General features: G+C 54.9%; 1 protein-coding gene across 2 annotated transcripts; it reads right to left on the bottom strand.

The window, feature by feature from the left end:
* Positions 1 to 2,510: 2,510 nt before the first annotated feature.
* Positions 2,511 to 10,827, bottom strand: SLAMF8 (SLAM family member 8). Of its 2 annotated transcripts, none has more exons than XM_028091028.2 (5): positions 10,445 to 10,824; positions 7,649 to 7,975; positions 4,326 to 4,631; positions 4,139 to 4,243; positions 2,511 to 3,274 (listed from the first exon to the last, which is right to left on the bottom strand). In XM_028091028.2, exons 1-5 carry the CDS (start codon positions 10,743 to 10,745, stop codon positions 3,210 to 3,212), a joined length of 1,104 nt encoding a protein of 367 aa, XP_027946829.2. In that variant the 5' UTR covers positions 10,746 to 10,824; the 3' UTR covers positions 2,511 to 3,209. The 2 variants fall into 2 exon arrangements, with proteins under 2 accessions (XP_027946829.2, XP_027946828.2); XM_028091027.2 differs by lacking the exon at positions 2,511 to 3,274 and adding an exon at positions 3,581 to 3,821 and having other exon boundaries at positions 10,445 to 10,827.
* Between the last annotated feature and the right edge of the window lie 5,341 nt (positions 10,828 to 16,168).

Raw genomic sequence — 16,168 nt, 5'->3', positions numbered from 1 at the left:
AGCCTCGCCTTTTGCTATGCCCCCTTTCCATTCTCTCTGACATCATGTCCCCTGACCCCGACGCCCTATCAGCTCTTGCTTTGCCCAAAGGACAGGTACAAAGCCTCAAGGAAAATTTAATGAAAACAAAGAAAAGCAAAAACAGAGGGACAGGGTTCTGGTCTGATCATGTGCCAACTGGAAATAATGGTGTAAAGGTAGTCATGAGAGGAATCTGACTCCCAAACAGACAGGGGTGTTCCTGGCTACCCTAACCCCAGGCACATGCGTTCTAAAGACCACAAGTTCCCACGTGTTGTGGCCCAAGGCCACCACTCGGATCCTCCCCATTCCATTGTCCCCCACCACACTCCCTGTTTTGACCCAGCCAGCCTGGCCTCCACTCTATTTCTTGAAAACACTAACCATACTCCCACTCCGGGGTCTTTGCGCCTTTTGGTCTGTGGGTTACTCTGCCTACCCGCCGCACGGTTCACTCCACTCGCCTATCTGAGATGGGCTCCCTCTCCCCGACACATTGTTCTCTAGCCTTTTACTCTGCTTTATCTTCTTACTAGGGCCCATCAACACTGGACACATGCTTCCTTGCCTATTGTATTTCCAGAATATAAACTCCATGAAGGAAGGACATTGCATTATTCACTTCTGATTCCCCAGGGCCTCAAGCTGTACCCAGCATATGCTGAACCTTCCATCGATATTTGTTCTGTGTGACCTTTACGCCATCAATCCCAATGCTTTTAGCACAAACATTGTTCCCTCGGAAGTACTTTGAGTTTTCTGGTGGAGGGTTAATTAGTCCACTAGTTGACAAGGGAATCACGAGGGATGGGAACATCAATTTATTTGAGCAGCATGGATCTATTTAAAAAGGCCCTGATGCACCACCCCATTAAACCACTTAAGGTCACTAAGAGTGAACTCATGAAGGGAGAACCATGGGCCCCACCCCACCCAGAATTTTTCTGATCTGAGGTGGGGCCCAGGAGATGAAGGGAAGAAAGGTAGGGGCTATTGGGTGTGTGTGTGTGTGTGTGTGTGTGTGTGTGTGTGTGTGTGTGTGTGTGTTTCCCCCACATATCCACCATGGCTCATTGCTAGATCCGGGTCTTTCTCTTTCATCTCCCTTCTAGGGACTGAGGCCAGCTTGCATGAGAAATCAGTGGCCACAGGGAATGCCTCCAGGTGGCAGGTGGAGGCAACACAAGCTGCTAGGTTAGGAGGTTCATGGGCGCTGTTCAGGAGGACTCGGGGGAAGGTGACAGCAAAAAGTGGGCGCAGGAAAGCCAAGAGGACAAGACGAAGCCCCGTGACCAGCTGGGGACCTCTAAGCAGAGCCAGAAGGAATAAATTCCAGAACGAGTTGAGTGGATGAGTGGGGATGTAAGTCTAGAGGCTGATTGTGCTGACCATTTGTCGAAGGTGAGGTGACTGCCCAGAACCTGGGGGAAGGAAGAGAGATCCTTGCACAGGACTGACCTCGTTGGGGGAGGGATAAAAGCTGTCCTGGGAACATACTTCATAGCCTGCCCCTGTTTCTTCAATACCTCCTTCCTTTCTATTATCAAGCCCTGAGGGAGGTCCCAAAGAGAATCTGGTTACACCTGGGAGGGAGTCATGGTGGAACTCACCATCTGCAAACCCCCAAGCAGAAGTTTCCAATGGCAAGGTCCCAGAGTTTTCCCAGACATAACCACTGAGAGGCAGATACTCTTTTCCAAAGACGACCACGGTCTCAGCTTCCATCCCACATGCTCTTCTGTGATGGTGACCTTGGCCATCTTCACACTGAGTGGTGGAGTCTTTGTCTCTTCCTCTTGAACATGAGGGGATCTTCTGCACTTGCATCTGAAAATGAGTGTAGCAGATTCTAGGATGCCTCAGCACCTTTCCCCTCCATACCTCTCTTTCTGCTTCACTTTTCCTGGCTCCTCACCCTCTTGGCCTCAGGCAGAGACACTCAGGCTGAGCTGCTTTTCTTGAAGCTGTGCAAGAGCTTTCTGTAGGCTGGGGTAAATTTAATATCTCTCTCCGTGGTCACTGTGCTGGAGAGTGCAGAGAGAATCTCAAACCCTAGCCCCAGATCCTGCAAGAGGCATGGTGGTCAGCAGAGGTGGTGAAAATGTCATTCATAAGGTGTTACTTGCCAAATGGCACCATCCCTTGATTTTCTCTACCTGCAAATTACCTTAGAGGGGCCATGAACTCAGATGACCTGACAGTCCTTCATGCTGGAAAGAGAATCTTCTGACCCCCATCTCTTACCTTCATCTGTTTCTAGATCTTTCCTTATGATAATGCCTCGGACATCAGGAAACATCAGGGTCTCAAACTACAGGGGCTGGGCTGGGGCCAGAGCTGGAAGTGGGTAATTCAGAGTTTCTCTGTTAGTTCAAATGTCTAATGTCTTTTAGAGTCTGGGACCCAGACTGGAGGCAATCCTTTGGTGCCAGTTAGTTGATACGTGCATTGGTCTGCTAGGGCTGCCATAACAAGATATCACAGAATGAGTGGCTTAAACAACAGAAATTTATTTTCTCATGGTTTTGGATGCTAAAAGCACAAGACCAAGGTGTCAGCATGTTGTTTCTTCTGAGGCCTCTCTCCTTGGCTTGTAGATGTCTTCCTTCTCTCTGTGTCCTTCCATGACCTTTTCTCTGTGGGTGAATCCCTGGTGTCTCTCCCTCTTTTATAAGGACACCAGTCATATGGAATTAGGGCCCATCCCAATGACCTCATGTAATTTTAATTTTCTCTTTGAAGTCCTTTTTCCAAATACAGCCATATTCTGAGATATTGGGGGTTAGGACTTCAACCAATGGACTTGGAGGAGACAAATTCTGTCTACAGTAATACTTCATGAGCAGTGGTGGGGGTGGTGGGGGTGGTGAATGCCCTGGACCATCAAAGTCCCTGTGGATCCTGGAGAACTTCCAGCATCTTTGAGGGGATGGTCTGTCATCTTGCCCCAAGCAGAGCCAGGAGCGGGGGAGGGGGGGATGTAGAAGGTTGTGTTAGTGTTTTCTGTCTGGTGGCTCCCAGCACAACAGCTGTCTAGGCTGCTCCTGGAGGTGGGACAGGAGTCTCATGGGAGGTACAAGGGCCATGGTGGTTTCCAGACACCAACTATGTTCCAGAGCATCATGTGCTTGGGCAGTGGGCTTCCTGATGGTCTAGGCAGCAGTTTATATCCTCCTCCATGGCAGACCCTACACAAGGGGGTTCTCTGTCTCTGAAGCCACTCTGTCAATACAGACGTCCTTCTGCTTTTTCCCTGGCAAAGAGATCAGAAAGGTTACTCCTCTGATGTTTGGAATCTTAGCCTCCTTGGCTTGACCTGAAGCCATCCCAGACAGCCTGGGGCGGATATCCCCACAAAGCCCAGGTCTGTGGGGTGTTTCTGTCAGGGGCAAGGCATCCTGGGGTCGAGGCAGGGGCTGAGCTAGAGGGATGGCTCAGAATCCAGCCGCACCTCTGAGTTTATCCTGCTCTCTTCTCCTTGAGAAGGAGGTCTTATCAGCCCCTAGCCAGACAAGTGCTTCCCTCAGAGAGCACTTCCTAGGAATGCTAAAGCAAGAAGGGGTTGGGATTCATCTAGACTTCCACTCAGCAAAACTTTATCCATACCAGTGCTTTTCCAGAAACCATTGCTAGATGCCCGGTGGTAAGGCAGTCTTTGCCTTTAAGGGGCCGAGAATTCAGTGGGAGAGTTAAGTGCAGTGAGTGCCGTGACTAGGATAGACAACGGAGATTAAAGGAAGTACACCCACCCTGCCCAGGCCAGGGGAGGAGATCAGCAAGCCTTCCTGGAGCAGGCGCACCTGGGAGATTGTGGAGGAGATCGTCACATGAAGAAGGGGGATTGGGTGGGAAACCAAGGAAAGTGTTGTCCAGATAGGGAGAGTGGCACGTGCAAAGGCCTGAAGAGTTATATAAGACAAGAGTTCCTTTGAAGAAATGCAAATGAAGCTTCACGTAGTTCAGTCTGATTGGAGACCAGAGTATGAGTCAGGAGATGAGGTGGCAGAGGTAAGGAGGGCAGACCATCCGAAGCCTAAAAGAGAGAAGGTCCAACCCTGCTCTACTCCCCAGTAGATCCCCCTCCTCCACACACCTCTGGCACCTGCAGGACTCCTACCTGAGTAGTAGGAATGCCAGGCAGAGAGGAGACCAGCCAGGGTCAGGAGCAGGGAGATGGGCACCACCACCAACAGCACATCTTTGTAGGAGGACCTTCCTGGGGCTGGACATGCAGGGGGCGGGGTCAGAGGGGGGGTTTGATGCTTAACAATCCCTCAACCACTGACCCCTGGCCCTTGGCATACCTGCCTCGCGATGGCAGCTCTCCCAAGGGGTGACGGTGGCCAAGTCCCAGCTGACAGGGTTAGAGACAATGCAGGAATAGGCCACACTCTTGTCTCCCGGTCCCAGTGACACCCTCAGCACCTGTCCATCCGTGAAGAGGCCGCTTGGTTCAATACCAAAGTCAATGGTTCCCTCCTGTCGCCAGCTATAGGTTATGTCACTGATGTTGGGGGCCCGACAGAACAGGAACACCTGGCAGGTCTTGGGCAGCGGAGCGTCCCCTGATACAGCAATAAATACTTGTACCACGGGTCTGGGCACTGCATCTAGGCAAGAACAGTAGAGCGGGCCTGGGTTATGGTGATGCTGGGCAGGGCATACCGTGCCAGTCCTGGGATCCATGCAGGGTTAGAGGTCACCTCTGACTAGGCCACTCTTGCTCCAGAACCTAGTCTGGTTTCCCACTGCCCACAGGACAGAAGCTGAATTCCTTAGTCTGGTATTCAAAATCCTTCATGAAATAGTTGATGTCAACCTCTGTAGTTGTAACCTCCTGCTGGTCTTACTCACCTACCCTCATTAATTTCCGGTTCTCCCAAGCGTGTCATGCTTTTCCACATCCTGCATGCTTTCATATGGCCCAGCTGTGCATGTATGACTTTCTCTTCTCTTCCTCCTAGGGAACTCCTACCAACCCTTCAAGACCCAGCTTGAGCACATCGCTTACTGTTCTGATTATGAAGCCTTCCCTGATACTGTAGGCTCTGAAGGCTCCAAAACTCTGTCTGTCCTTTGTCATAGCGCTTTCCTCATGACATATCAGACAGGTGATAGGCACCTATTAAATCAGGGAAGAAAACAAACACATTCCTGGACTATTAGAGCTTATAGTTTGGTGAAGACAGGTACTGACAAGTGCCTGAATAATTAAGGAAATAATTACAAGGGTCCAAGCTCCTGTGGAGACCAGGGGGTGGAGGTTCGGTTTTGTTATCTTCATAACCTAGCTCTCTAGGTGCTCAGCCACCTGGACCAGTGAACACAGTGGAGTCCCGGCATCCCAGCCGGTGGCTCTCCTTTCTTGTATAGGTTGATGAGTCAATCCCGAGTCTCTGTGGCAATGGGGACCAGCGGGAGAGCATTCTGGTGACAACGGGAGGGCTCTGTCTCTGACAGCATTCCAGAGTCAAGCAGAGTAAAACCTCATTAATGCCAGCTCAGTCTGGTGGGATTTGTGATATGGAAAAGGAAAGATTTGCTGGGCACACTAATAGTATAAACAAAGATTACCGCGTGTGTGTGTGGGGGGGATATTTACACTACTTAAGAGGACAAGCTGCTTTCAAACACTATCAGGCACAGTAGAAACACCCATTGACATTTCTAGTAACTGATCTGCTAATTCAAATCATTCTTATCTATTGTCAAAGCAGAGCTCCCAAGGACGGCTGCTTGGCAGCGTTGTGCAATTAGTTCTAATCATGCTATGTATTTGGAAGCAATAAAACAGCAATTTCCTTAAAATCTGTAATTCAGATGCTGAGAACAAGGCATTTTAGAGCTTAGTGGTGTGGGTGCTGCGTGTATTATCCCATTCAATGTCCTCAGTTCACATGTGCAGCAGCTGAGACTCAGAATAGGAAGAGGCTCCAGGGCTGCCTGTATGGTTCTGTAGGTTATTCACTGCACAAGCCCACCCCACGGGGCTAAGAGGACAATCAGTGACGGTGGGGCTGCTGAAATCCAGCCAGCACGCTGCCTGCCAAGCTGTGCGACTTGGTTCAGGGCTGCGTGCATCCAGGACACACGTCCAATGGTGCACCGGCAGCCCGAGTGGCTCACAGACTGGCTGTCCCTGGGTTGTTGGTGGTGGGGGGGGGGTCCCCTCTCCTTCCCAGTTTATTGCCTTTCTCTCCCTCACTGTCTTCCTCTTCCCAGCTGTCACTCCTACTTTTTGTTCTTAACATTGGACCTTTTTCTCCCCACTGCCCTTATCAAATTTCTGAGGTTTTACTGAAATAGTGATTTGAGGTACCTCACATGCCTTTTCCAAGACATTAGGCAGATGAATGAGAGCTAAAAGGCTATTTTTTTTTTCTAGATCAGCAGAAATATGGTGGAGGGGGAGGCAGTAGAGGTGGAGATAGAGGTGATGATGGTGGTAGAGATGATTGTGGAGGCAGCAATGATTGAGGAGGTGATGGTGGAGGAGGTAGAGGTGGTGGTGGTGGAGGTGAAGGTGGTGGTAGTGATTGTGGAGGAGGTGATGGTGGAGGAGGTGGAGGTGATGGTGGAGAAGGTGAAGGTGATGGTGGAGGTGGTGGTGGAGGTGATGGTGGAGGTGGTCATTGTGGAGGAGGTGATGGTGGAGGTGGTAGTGGAGATGATGGTGGAGGAGGTGAAAGTGATGGTGGAGGTGGAGGTGATGGTGAAGGTGGTGATTGTGGAGGAGGTGATGGTGGAGGTGATGGTGGTGATGGAGGTGATGGTGGAGGAGGTGGAGGTGGTGGTGGAGGTGAAGGTGGAGGAGGTGCCTGGAGGGGGTGGAGGTGAAGTTGCTGTTCCAGTGCCCAGTGAAGTCAGCCGCCCCAGCTGAGGGGCCGAGTGGGGCTGTGTGAATGATCCTGCCAAACCACGGGGCGCAGAAGACCCGCCCAGCTGAGCCCCACCACCCCGCAGGTGGTGAGAAATTAAAATGGCTGTTTTCAGGCAGTAAGTTTCGGGGTGGTTTGTTTTGCAACAATGAATAATTGAGAGAACCCATGAATGTCATATAGTTAAAAATCTTTAAATACTTCTAAAAGAACTCTTTAAAGCGATATGAAATCAACATTCCATGCTTCAATTATATTTCAAGTTTTAATAAAAAAATTGTGTTGTAGTTTGGCAATATTTTTTTTCTTGTTAATGTTTTGTCAAATAATGGCACATCTTATAATCTTAGAATTTTGGAGTGTAGGCCAGACCACTGTCTCTGATGCTTTCCCAAACGCAGTGTATCTTGCATTTGTGGGCAACTATGTGTAATATTACTGACGATGCCCATTTTATAAATGAGAAAGGTGAGTGCTAGGGAGGCTTCGCGTTGTGTCCAAGGCCATTGAGCCCAGAAAAGACCCTGCTGGAGTTCAGGCAAGGACTGTGGGGTGGCAAAGCCGGGCTGCCTCACACAGGAGCACGCCTGCCTGGAAGCACCTGGGGAGCTTTCTCAGATGTGTCCCGAATCAGCTGCGAGGTCAGAGGCCAGAGGTCTCTGGAACCCTGTCCTCCCCAGCTCCTGGGACACAGGACCCCTTTCCAGCGCTTTGTGGGCAGCCGGAGAGCTGGTGTGGGGCGCACTCACCGTACACCTTGAGCTGCAGGAGCTGGGTCTGGGCCCGACCGCTTGTGTCCACCAACAGCACAGAGAAGTTGCCGCTGTCTCCAGACTCCAGAGGCTGGAGCTCCAGGCTGAGGTTGCTGTGGAGCTGGGCCCGGCCCAGGAAGCGGGAGCGGTACAGAGTCTCTGGGGAGCCCCGGAAAAATGTGGCCAGGAGCTCCTCCGAAGGCCAGAGAGATCTCCAGATGGCCTCTCGGACTTGGAAGCTGGCAGGGCGCTCTGCCACCAGCAGCACAGAGCCCCCAACCTGGCCGTGCACTTGGGTGCTGGAGGCTCTGGTGGGAAGCAGTGCTGCAAGAAGAGCCACATCACTGCCGGCCCGAAGCTCCTCACCCGTCTCCCGCCACCGCTTACGCACCCAGCTAAGCTGCTGCGAAGCGCTGGGGCCCCTCTCCCCCCACTCCCTCCACCCACGCTGAGCAAGGTGCACTGTGCCGGGGGTGGGGGTGGGGCTGGAATAAAAGCCTAAGGGAGAGAAACCTGTCTCTGTGCTTGGGGAGCTCCCAGAGGAAGTCCAACTCTAAGCAAGTGATTAAAGCATATTAAGTGAAGTGCCACGATGGGGAAAAAGATGCCCTGGGAGAACACAGGTAGGGTGATGGCCTTGGGAGGCTCCAGGAAGAAATGGTTAAGCTGAGAGCAGGAGGAGTGGGGATCGGCCGGGGGGGGGGGGGGGGGGGGGGAGGGTGGGGCGGAGGGCTGTGTGGAGCAGGGCTGGAGAAGTGGCACAGGCGAGGGAATGCGGCGTTCCGCGTTCGAAGGCCTGGGGGGCGGGCGGGAGCGCGTGGTTCTCGTAGTTCTCAGAACTGAAAGTTGCTCTCTGCAGGGGAGTAAGAGACTGTACTGCGGGGCTGGTGGGAACCTGGTCCTGCCGCCTGAAAGCACACGTGGGCTTTACCCTTAGAGCTCTGGGAGGCCTTGCACAGGGTTCAGTAAGAGAGGATGAGATGCTGGTTAGAAAGACGTGCCAGCAGGGGTGTGGGGGTGCACTGGAGTGGGCAGGGCCCAGGCTGTGGCTGTTTCTCCGCCTGCAGAGTGAGGGGAGGAAGAGGGAGGAGTTAAGACTCCGGTGTGTCATCAGTGAGGTCGGGTCCTAGGTGCAGTCTGGGGAGCGAAGGCGAAGGGCGTCGGGGGTACCAGGAACCCACAGAGCGCCGTTCTCCGTGATCCCGAGGAGCTGGACGAGAAGCAGGCTGGGAGGTGGGGAGATGCTGAGTTTGAGGGCTGTGGGCGGTACCTTAGCGGGAGGGAGCCCTGACTCCTTCGCTGGCTAATTGCTGCTCATCCTTGGAGACCCACTGCCTCCCCTGACCTCCCCATTTGTTGGAGGGGGCGGGCAGTGTCCACACTGTTTCTCCGTGTGGCCCAGCAGCCTGGGGTGCTTCGTTCCTCTGCCAGGATGGCCCGGGGATGAGTCAGGGGCTGCCACGTGAGAACACAAGTTCCTCTTGTGTTCTTCGTACCCCCACGCCCACGCTATGTTTAGGAGGAGCATGGAGGAGAGGCTCAGCGCATTGTACTAGGTGAAAGGAGGCCCTGAGGACTCCCCTGGCACCTGGCACTGTGGGGCTCAGGGACACAGAGCAGCATAGCTCGTGTGGGACATGCCCGAGCGCTGGGAGTGGGCTTGACAAGCCCTGTTCCGGGGGGTCACTCAGCCAGCTCCCTGCCCATCTCACTGCCCTCTGCAGCCCTAATCATCAGGCCTTGCTGCAGAGGCTACTGCGGGTGGAGGCCCAGGCTACACAGAGGATGGTGCTGGATGCAGGTCAAGGTCCCTCCAGTCTCTCCTGCCCCAACTTGGCCGCAAACCCACGCTGTGACTTCAGCACAGCACCCTGGTCCCTTCCGTGGTCTCACCCCCAAAACAAGAGGGTGCACCCAATCGGTGGTACTCATCTGGTTTACCATTAAGGGGCCTTCAGAAAAATTCTTTTTTGCCTTCCACGTCCAGGGACTTGAAAGATTTGTGCACCACACAGATTCCTTTTCCTTTGGGAGGGATTTCCTGCCCGTGTTTAGACAGGTTAGAATCCTCACGGCCTTTGGAGCCCTCGAGGCCAGGAGCCCAGGAGGGGCACACTGGATAAAGTCATCTCCAAGTCCCTCCGAGTTCCTGGTGGGAACCTAGGTGGCTTTGTCTTTGCCAGGCCCCGACTCCTGCCCCTGGCCTTGCACCGCTGACCCCTGGCATGTGGGCTGCCTGCTCACCACGGAGGGAAGTGTCGCCCTTCCCACGGCACACCCTTCCCACATGCCAAGTCCGTGTGCTCTGTTTGGCTCGCTCCCCCCTCTCCACCCTTCCCAACATCCCCCTCCCTTACACAGACCTGCAAGGAGCAGCCTCGGCTTCCCCCAGGTTGATGGAAAGGCCTCCTTCTTTGTACGAGCCTTCTTGCCCTGCCCTCCTTCTCCCCAGATTGTACTAGAATTCCCTCATCCTTCTCACAACCCTGTTTTTCCCAACCACTGGTACCACCAGCCTCAGTTTGTAACTGCCCGGGGCCACGGAGCAGCTCGTGTGTCATGGACAAGGATGCTGCTATGGCTGCCACCTCCTTCCTCCCAAGGACCCCGCAGAGCCTGGCTCTGTCCAGCTTTCAAGGTTGCCCGAGAACTTGCTTCAGTCTTCCCTGTCCCTCCTCAGCCCCTGGGTTCTCCCTTGGGATGCGGGCCCCTGCCCAGGCGGCTGACGAGCGAGGGGCCCTACGGAGGGGCCTCCAGCTCTCTGAGGACGGGCCACACACCGGCCCCCCTTACCTTCCCAGAGAAGCAGGCTCCACAGGGACCACATGCCCATCCTTCTCCAGAGAGGCCAGCAGACTCCTTCAACAACCCAAATCCAGAACATCTGGGGGCAAGTGGATACACGGGAGGAGCCTGTGGTCCTTCTGGAAAGTCCCATGTTCAGAAGGAGCAATCTTGACTCAGAACAAGATGCCCCGAAAGTGAAAATATTCAGAGTAAAGTGGAAGTTGGCTCCCAGCCTGGCTGGGCTTTTGTCAGGAGTGGATTCTTGTAAGTCAGCCTCTTTCATGTGCCCGTGGTGGGCCAATGCCATCCGCCAGTGGCAGGTGCCCCAGCACAAGCCCACATCCTCCGGTTGGACTGGCCAGCCTTCCCTGCATCCCACCGCCCCACGGCCGGCTGCCCTTCCTGCTGTAGCCACAGAGAACCCTCTAGACTGCAATTCCCTTTGTTACTTCTCTAAAATTCTTCCGCACCTCCTGCTGCCCTCGAAAAAGAGACTAAACTCTTGGCTTGGTGTACAAGGCACTCCTAAGTTCGACTCCAGTCTGTTGGTCCGAGCTGGCCTCCCCGGTCCGTTTTCTGGCCATGCCAAGCAGGACTGCTCCTCCGGGGAGCACCCACGGCACCCCCACGCACTGTGCAGCAGGCACGCTGCTCCATTCAGCCCTCCGGACTGGGCGCGCTGCAGCCGGCCGGCTCCCCCTCAAGCCATCTGAGCCCAGTGCCGGCGGGCTCTCTGCCCTCAGCACACTGTCTTGCCACGGTTTTCTCGTCTCCACGGACTGGTTGCCCACAAGGTCTTCCCCTACTCATTTCTGTGCTCCCCTTGGTGCTCAGCACGCTGTGGGTGTTTCCTAAACATTTGTAAATGAGTGCATGAATTCTAGACGTGCTCACAGCGATTCTCCGCGAGGGTCTTATCGATTCGAACCCAGAGCGAGGCTGGCACCTTGCAGAGGTCACGAGCGAGAGCTGAGACTGGAGCCTCGCCCCGGGGAGCCTGGGCCACTTTGCCAGTGCTGCCCCTCCTCATCCTGAGTCTCTTCTCACTTCCAGTTACGCGGGTTCTTGAGTCAGGGGAGGCCCTGCGGGAAGATGAAGGCAACCCCCGAGAGCCATGCTGGGCTCATGGTGTCCCGTCCGCGCAGAACTCCTGACCTCACCTTGGGACCGGGCCAAGAGCGAGGCAGGCATGGCGGCCGGAGAGTAGGAGGATCTGGGACCGGGTTCCTGCCCTCTAGTGGCTTGCAGCTGAAGTGTAGAAACAGGAAATGCCCAGAACGAAGGTCCACTACAGAGGGGGAGGGCTCTGTGCAACGGGCAGTGGGGCCTTCTCGCTGCAGAGGGTGCGGGGACCTACATCTGTGGATGTGGGCGGGGGACCCTTCCCTAAAAGTGGGCTTTGAGCTGTGCCTTGATGGTAGGCATGATTTGGATAGGCAGAGAAAAGGGGAGAGCCAGGGGCTGGGGCAGGCAAGGGGAGGAGCCTGTTAGGGCTGCAGCGGGTAGGAATGGAAAGGGAGGTTGAGGGTCAGATCACAGAGGCCTTGAACACTGGCTTAGGGATTAAGCTTTTGTTCTGGGGGCAGCAGTTCTTGGCCTTGCTGGACTCAAATCCTTGGAGACTCTGGTTCAGTGGGGCTGGGACGGGACCCGGGAATCTAGTTTGACCAGCACTCTGCTCCAGGTGATCTGCAGCTGGTGGGCCAAGGGAAGGCCCTGAGAAGGTCTGCTTGGAGGGAGGGGTTGTGGCCCGTCCTGAGCCCAGGGTAGCTGGCTGGGGGAAGGACAGCATGCGGGGCAGGTTGGCAGAGAAAGAAGAGGCAAGAAAGCCTGGGTAGCAGCTGTTGGGATGGTCCTGACTGGAATAGGAAGGAAATTCCAGAGTAGAGAGGCAGGGACAGGGCAGAGTCAGGGGACAGAATTTGGGAGCCACCTGGCCTCACGGTAGAGATGCTAAGGGAGGGGACTCATTTATGACTCCGCTGTGAATTCTGTCCTTCTTGCATCAGGTGTTTATTGAGCATCTACTTACGTGCCAGGGGCTGGGAACACAGAGATGAAAGGCTTGGCCCTGCCCTCAAGGAGGCTGCAGTTTGGGTGAGGAGACGGGATGTGTAACCCGATAATTACAGTCGGGGAGGCAAGAGTGGTGCGTGTAGGGGCTTATTTAGGATGCGGTCTGGCGCATAGTCAGCATTCCAAAAAAATCTTAACTGTTGCTACTAAGTGGCCAGAGAAGGAAGAGAGGAGAACAGGTGAACGCAGAGCAAGGGGGGTCAGGTGTGAGCAGTCCCCTCCATCTGTCCCAGACTGGCCCCTACATGTCTGCACCCTGCCTATAGCCAAGGACAGGCTTCCCAAGCGGGGGAACCCTCCAAGCCCGCCTAGAGGTGGACGGTGTGGGACCGGGAGGGTGTGGGATGCAGGAGCTGGGCCCTTGTGGGAACGTGGGGGATAGAGACTTGGAATTCCCGCAGAGCAGACTGTGGGCAGTCACGCTCCCTCTTAGCAGATTGGATCTACGTGGGGGTCCATCCAAGCAGGAACCGAGTTGCCGTCTTCCCAGCCTCCCCACCTCGCCCCCCCATGCCCTTTTGCTAGAGGGGAATTTCAGGGAAGCCGAGGAAGGGGGAAGAGGAGGTTGGTGAGGGTCAGCAGACGTCCCACCTCCCCAGAGGGAAGAACTCCAGGCTGTGTAGCCACCGGAGAGAGACAAACGGGGGCAGCTCCGGATGGGTTAAGTCTGCGGAGGCAGGCTCTCCCCCTCTGCTGATCACTGGTTCAGAGCAGGATAATTAGCCCGCCAAAGGACAGTGTGCTGGAGTCACTGGGCTGGGAGTTCAAAGGCCCCACTCCCACATTCCTCAATTAAGAGAGCAGAGGGGCCCCTGGGCCCTCCTGGGAGCCAGGGAGTGGCTGTGGCTCGGGGCTGTAGCTCCATCTGCACCTCTCCCCCTCTCCTCTAGCCCACCTCCACTGCGGGCAGGGGTGCGGGGGCAGGTGTCCCCGGTGGCCACGCAGGCTGCCCCAGTTCCATTTGGGGCCAGTGGAATCTGGGTGTCCTGCCCACTCACACTTGCCCTCAATTCTTGGACTGGCCTGGGGACAGAATAGGGCCACACCAGAAGAGAGGAGAGATGGAGGAGAGAAAAAAGTCGGAAGGTGTTTGGGGGAGAGAAGGAAAGCGGGTGGAGCTCCAGACAGGAAGGAAGGGCATTGAGCAGGCTTTCTGGGAGGGAAGGGGGCACCTCTGGAGGGTGGTGTGGGATGTGGGCTGAGAGGCCAGGGACAACCCATCTTTATGTCTACCTTCACCTCCTCGGTTCGCGTAGAGTGGACCACCTACCTGCACGATCTGTCCGATGGCACCAAGCCACCAGGCGCCGGCTGGCCCCAGAGGCTGCCCTGGGTGGGGCAGTCCACGCACAACCCACCCCCTCCCCCTGTCAGCCAGCTTGGGCAGCAGAGGCAGTGCCTGCATGTGTGAAAATGGGGTACCTGACCTCCCCTGAGATAACACTCTCATGCCTGCACCCACGGCCCTGAGCATGAGGGCCTCTTTAATATTTGTGCCTACAGCACCTGCCATGCCCCACCCTTGTTCTGGCTTTGCTCGGGATGTGGAGACAGAGTGCAATCTTTGATCTTTGATGCGCGAGAGCAAGGTGCACGCAGCAGGAGAGGGGAAGCAGGAGAGAAGAAACAGCCCTGTAGAAACTGGGTGGGACGGTCGGAGCCTTCTTCTTTTTAGGGTCTGCTTTTGAGGCAAAGACATACTTTCCCAGGGAGCTGAAGGCAGGCTGCGTAAAAAAGAGACAAAGCCGTGACCATGCGGAGGTAGCCAGGGAGGAACTGGAATCTCACTCACTCACTCAGCGAGCATTTGCTGGATCCCCATCCTGTGCACCTTCCCGCGGTGAGCAGGTGTAGAGAGCACTCAGCATGGGAAGCCCGTGAGCGCAGGGCTCGTGCTGGTGCCCATGACGCCGATCTGTACCCCAGGCAGAAAGAATTCCCAGACAAGTAGGACGATGTGGGCTGATCGTTCAAAGGGCTTGACAGACGGACCCCTCTGAAGACGGTGCAGAGGGACACGCGCCGAAGACGCAGGCGCGCTGACTGCCCTAGGCCCTGCCGGCCGCAGCTCCTTTCAGCAGTGCGGCTCCGGATGGGAACGTGTGTTTGGGGCACGAAGCATCCCGGTATTGGGTGAAAAGGCCTGGGTCTTCTCTGTCCTGTGCGCCGCATCTGTCGTTCCTGTCATCGCGGTCCGTACAAAGATGAAGGACGCAGAGCTACTTAGCGGATGCTGGTTTAGGTAAAAATGTCAAAGACCTTATTTTCTAGCCGAATCTAAAATAAACCCGGAATTGAAAGCAATCTCAGTATCTGCAAGCTGCCTGGCTCAGGGAAGGGTCACGCTCCATTTTTAGTGTTTGTCTCTAAAATATTGAGCCACATATAAAGCAAGGATGGGCGTCCAGTGGCACCTCCGGATGCGGCTGTCCTACGGATGGTCAGACCCACGGAGGTCAGTAGAGGGCAGCCGCGAGGCCCCGTTCCCGCTCCCTCTCCCCGGAGGGACAGCCGCACCACACGGCCTCAGCTCTGAACCGTGCACGGAGCCCTTTCCTCCCTGCTTGCTCAGGAGGTGTTTTGACCCCACAGAGCCCCGTTCCCTACGTCCCTAGAGCAGGCAGACAACTCATCGCTGCTGGAGGAGTGTCTGCATTTAGCTCTGACTTGGAGAGAAAACTAACAGTGCAGAGCCTTGCGGTCCGTTCTGCAGCCTTCCTTGGTGCCTGCAGGGTCTGTCCCTGGAGACCCGGGAGAGTCCCATTCTCCTCGCCACCAGCGTCCTCCAGGACCAGCAGCGGGTTCCTGCTCTGAGCACTGGCAGGGAGCCTGGGGGCCACCTGTGCTGCTGTCAGGCCAGCCAGGGAGAGTCTGGGGTCTCCTCTGAAGCCTCTGCTTTCTCTATGTGCTTTTCGAGGATTTTCTTTCTCAATTTTCTTAGTAATTGTTCATTTTTAAAAATCCCGGCTCATTCTTTTCTAAACTAAGGGGGAGGGATATTTTCGGCTGTGCAAATAGAAGTGGGGGTGGGGAGGGATTCTGGGGAAGGAGCAAAGTGCAGGAGAGATGAGCCACAAGGGTGCGTGTGTGTGCACGTGCGTGCATGTGTGTGTGCGAGTGTGAGTGTGTAAGTGTGTAGGATAGGGCTTCTCACCTGTGTCAAAGGAAATGTTTCTCTTTATTCTGAATCCATTGTGGACCTATACTTCTGTAGAATACGATAAAAGCAATTTACTAAAAAAAGAAATAAAAGAGACATCCAAAATATAAGCCCTATTTTTTTATGATTGTATTACTCTGTCAGATTGCTATAAAAGTTTCTAAGTTCGGGCGCCTGGGTGGCTCAGTCGGTTAGGCGACTGCCTTCGGCTCAGGTCATGACCCTGGAGTCCCGGGATCGAGTCCCGTGTCGGGCTCCCTGCTCGGCGGGGAGTCTGCTTCTCCCTCTGACCGAGAGCATGAGAAGGGGGAGGGTCAGAGGGAGAAGCAGACTCCCCGCCGAGCAGGAAGCCCGACGCGGGACTCGATCCCGGGACTCCAGGGTCATGACCTGAGCCGAAGGCAGTCGCCTAACCGACTGAGCCACCCAGGCGCCCAATAAATAAAATCTTTAAAAAAAAAAAGTTTCTAAGTTCTTGCTTTTCACTGTTCCAC

This window comes from Eumetopias jubatus, unplaced genomic scaffold (genome assembly GCF_037043125.1).
Source record: "Eumetopias jubatus isolate StellerSeaLion01/CBP00866 unplaced genomic scaffold, mEumJub1_p1.0 scaffold_12, whole genome shotgun sequence".
NCBI classification, from domain to species: Eukaryota; Metazoa; Chordata; class Mammalia; order Carnivora; family Otariidae; genus Eumetopias; species Eumetopias jubatus.
This window is presented reverse-complemented; position numbering and strand designations above follow the sequence as displayed.

What these genes read in the sequence shown, in the direction of transcription:
- SLAMF8 (XM_028091027.2), bottom strand. Translation starts at nt 10,745, where the DNA reads ATGGCATTGGCCCACCACGGGCACATGAAAGAGGCTGACTTACAAGAA. An exon ending in GAGCTGCCATCGCGAGGCAG is followed by an intron (nt 4,244 to 4,325) that starts GTATGCCAAGGG and finishes CTGCATGTCCAG; the next exon opens with CCCCAGGAAGGTCCTCCTAC. An exon ending in CTGGCATTCCTACTACTCAG is followed by an intron (nt 3,822 to 4,138) that starts GTAGGAGTCCTG and finishes ACAATCTCCCAG; the next exon opens with GTGCGCCTGCTCCAGGAAGG.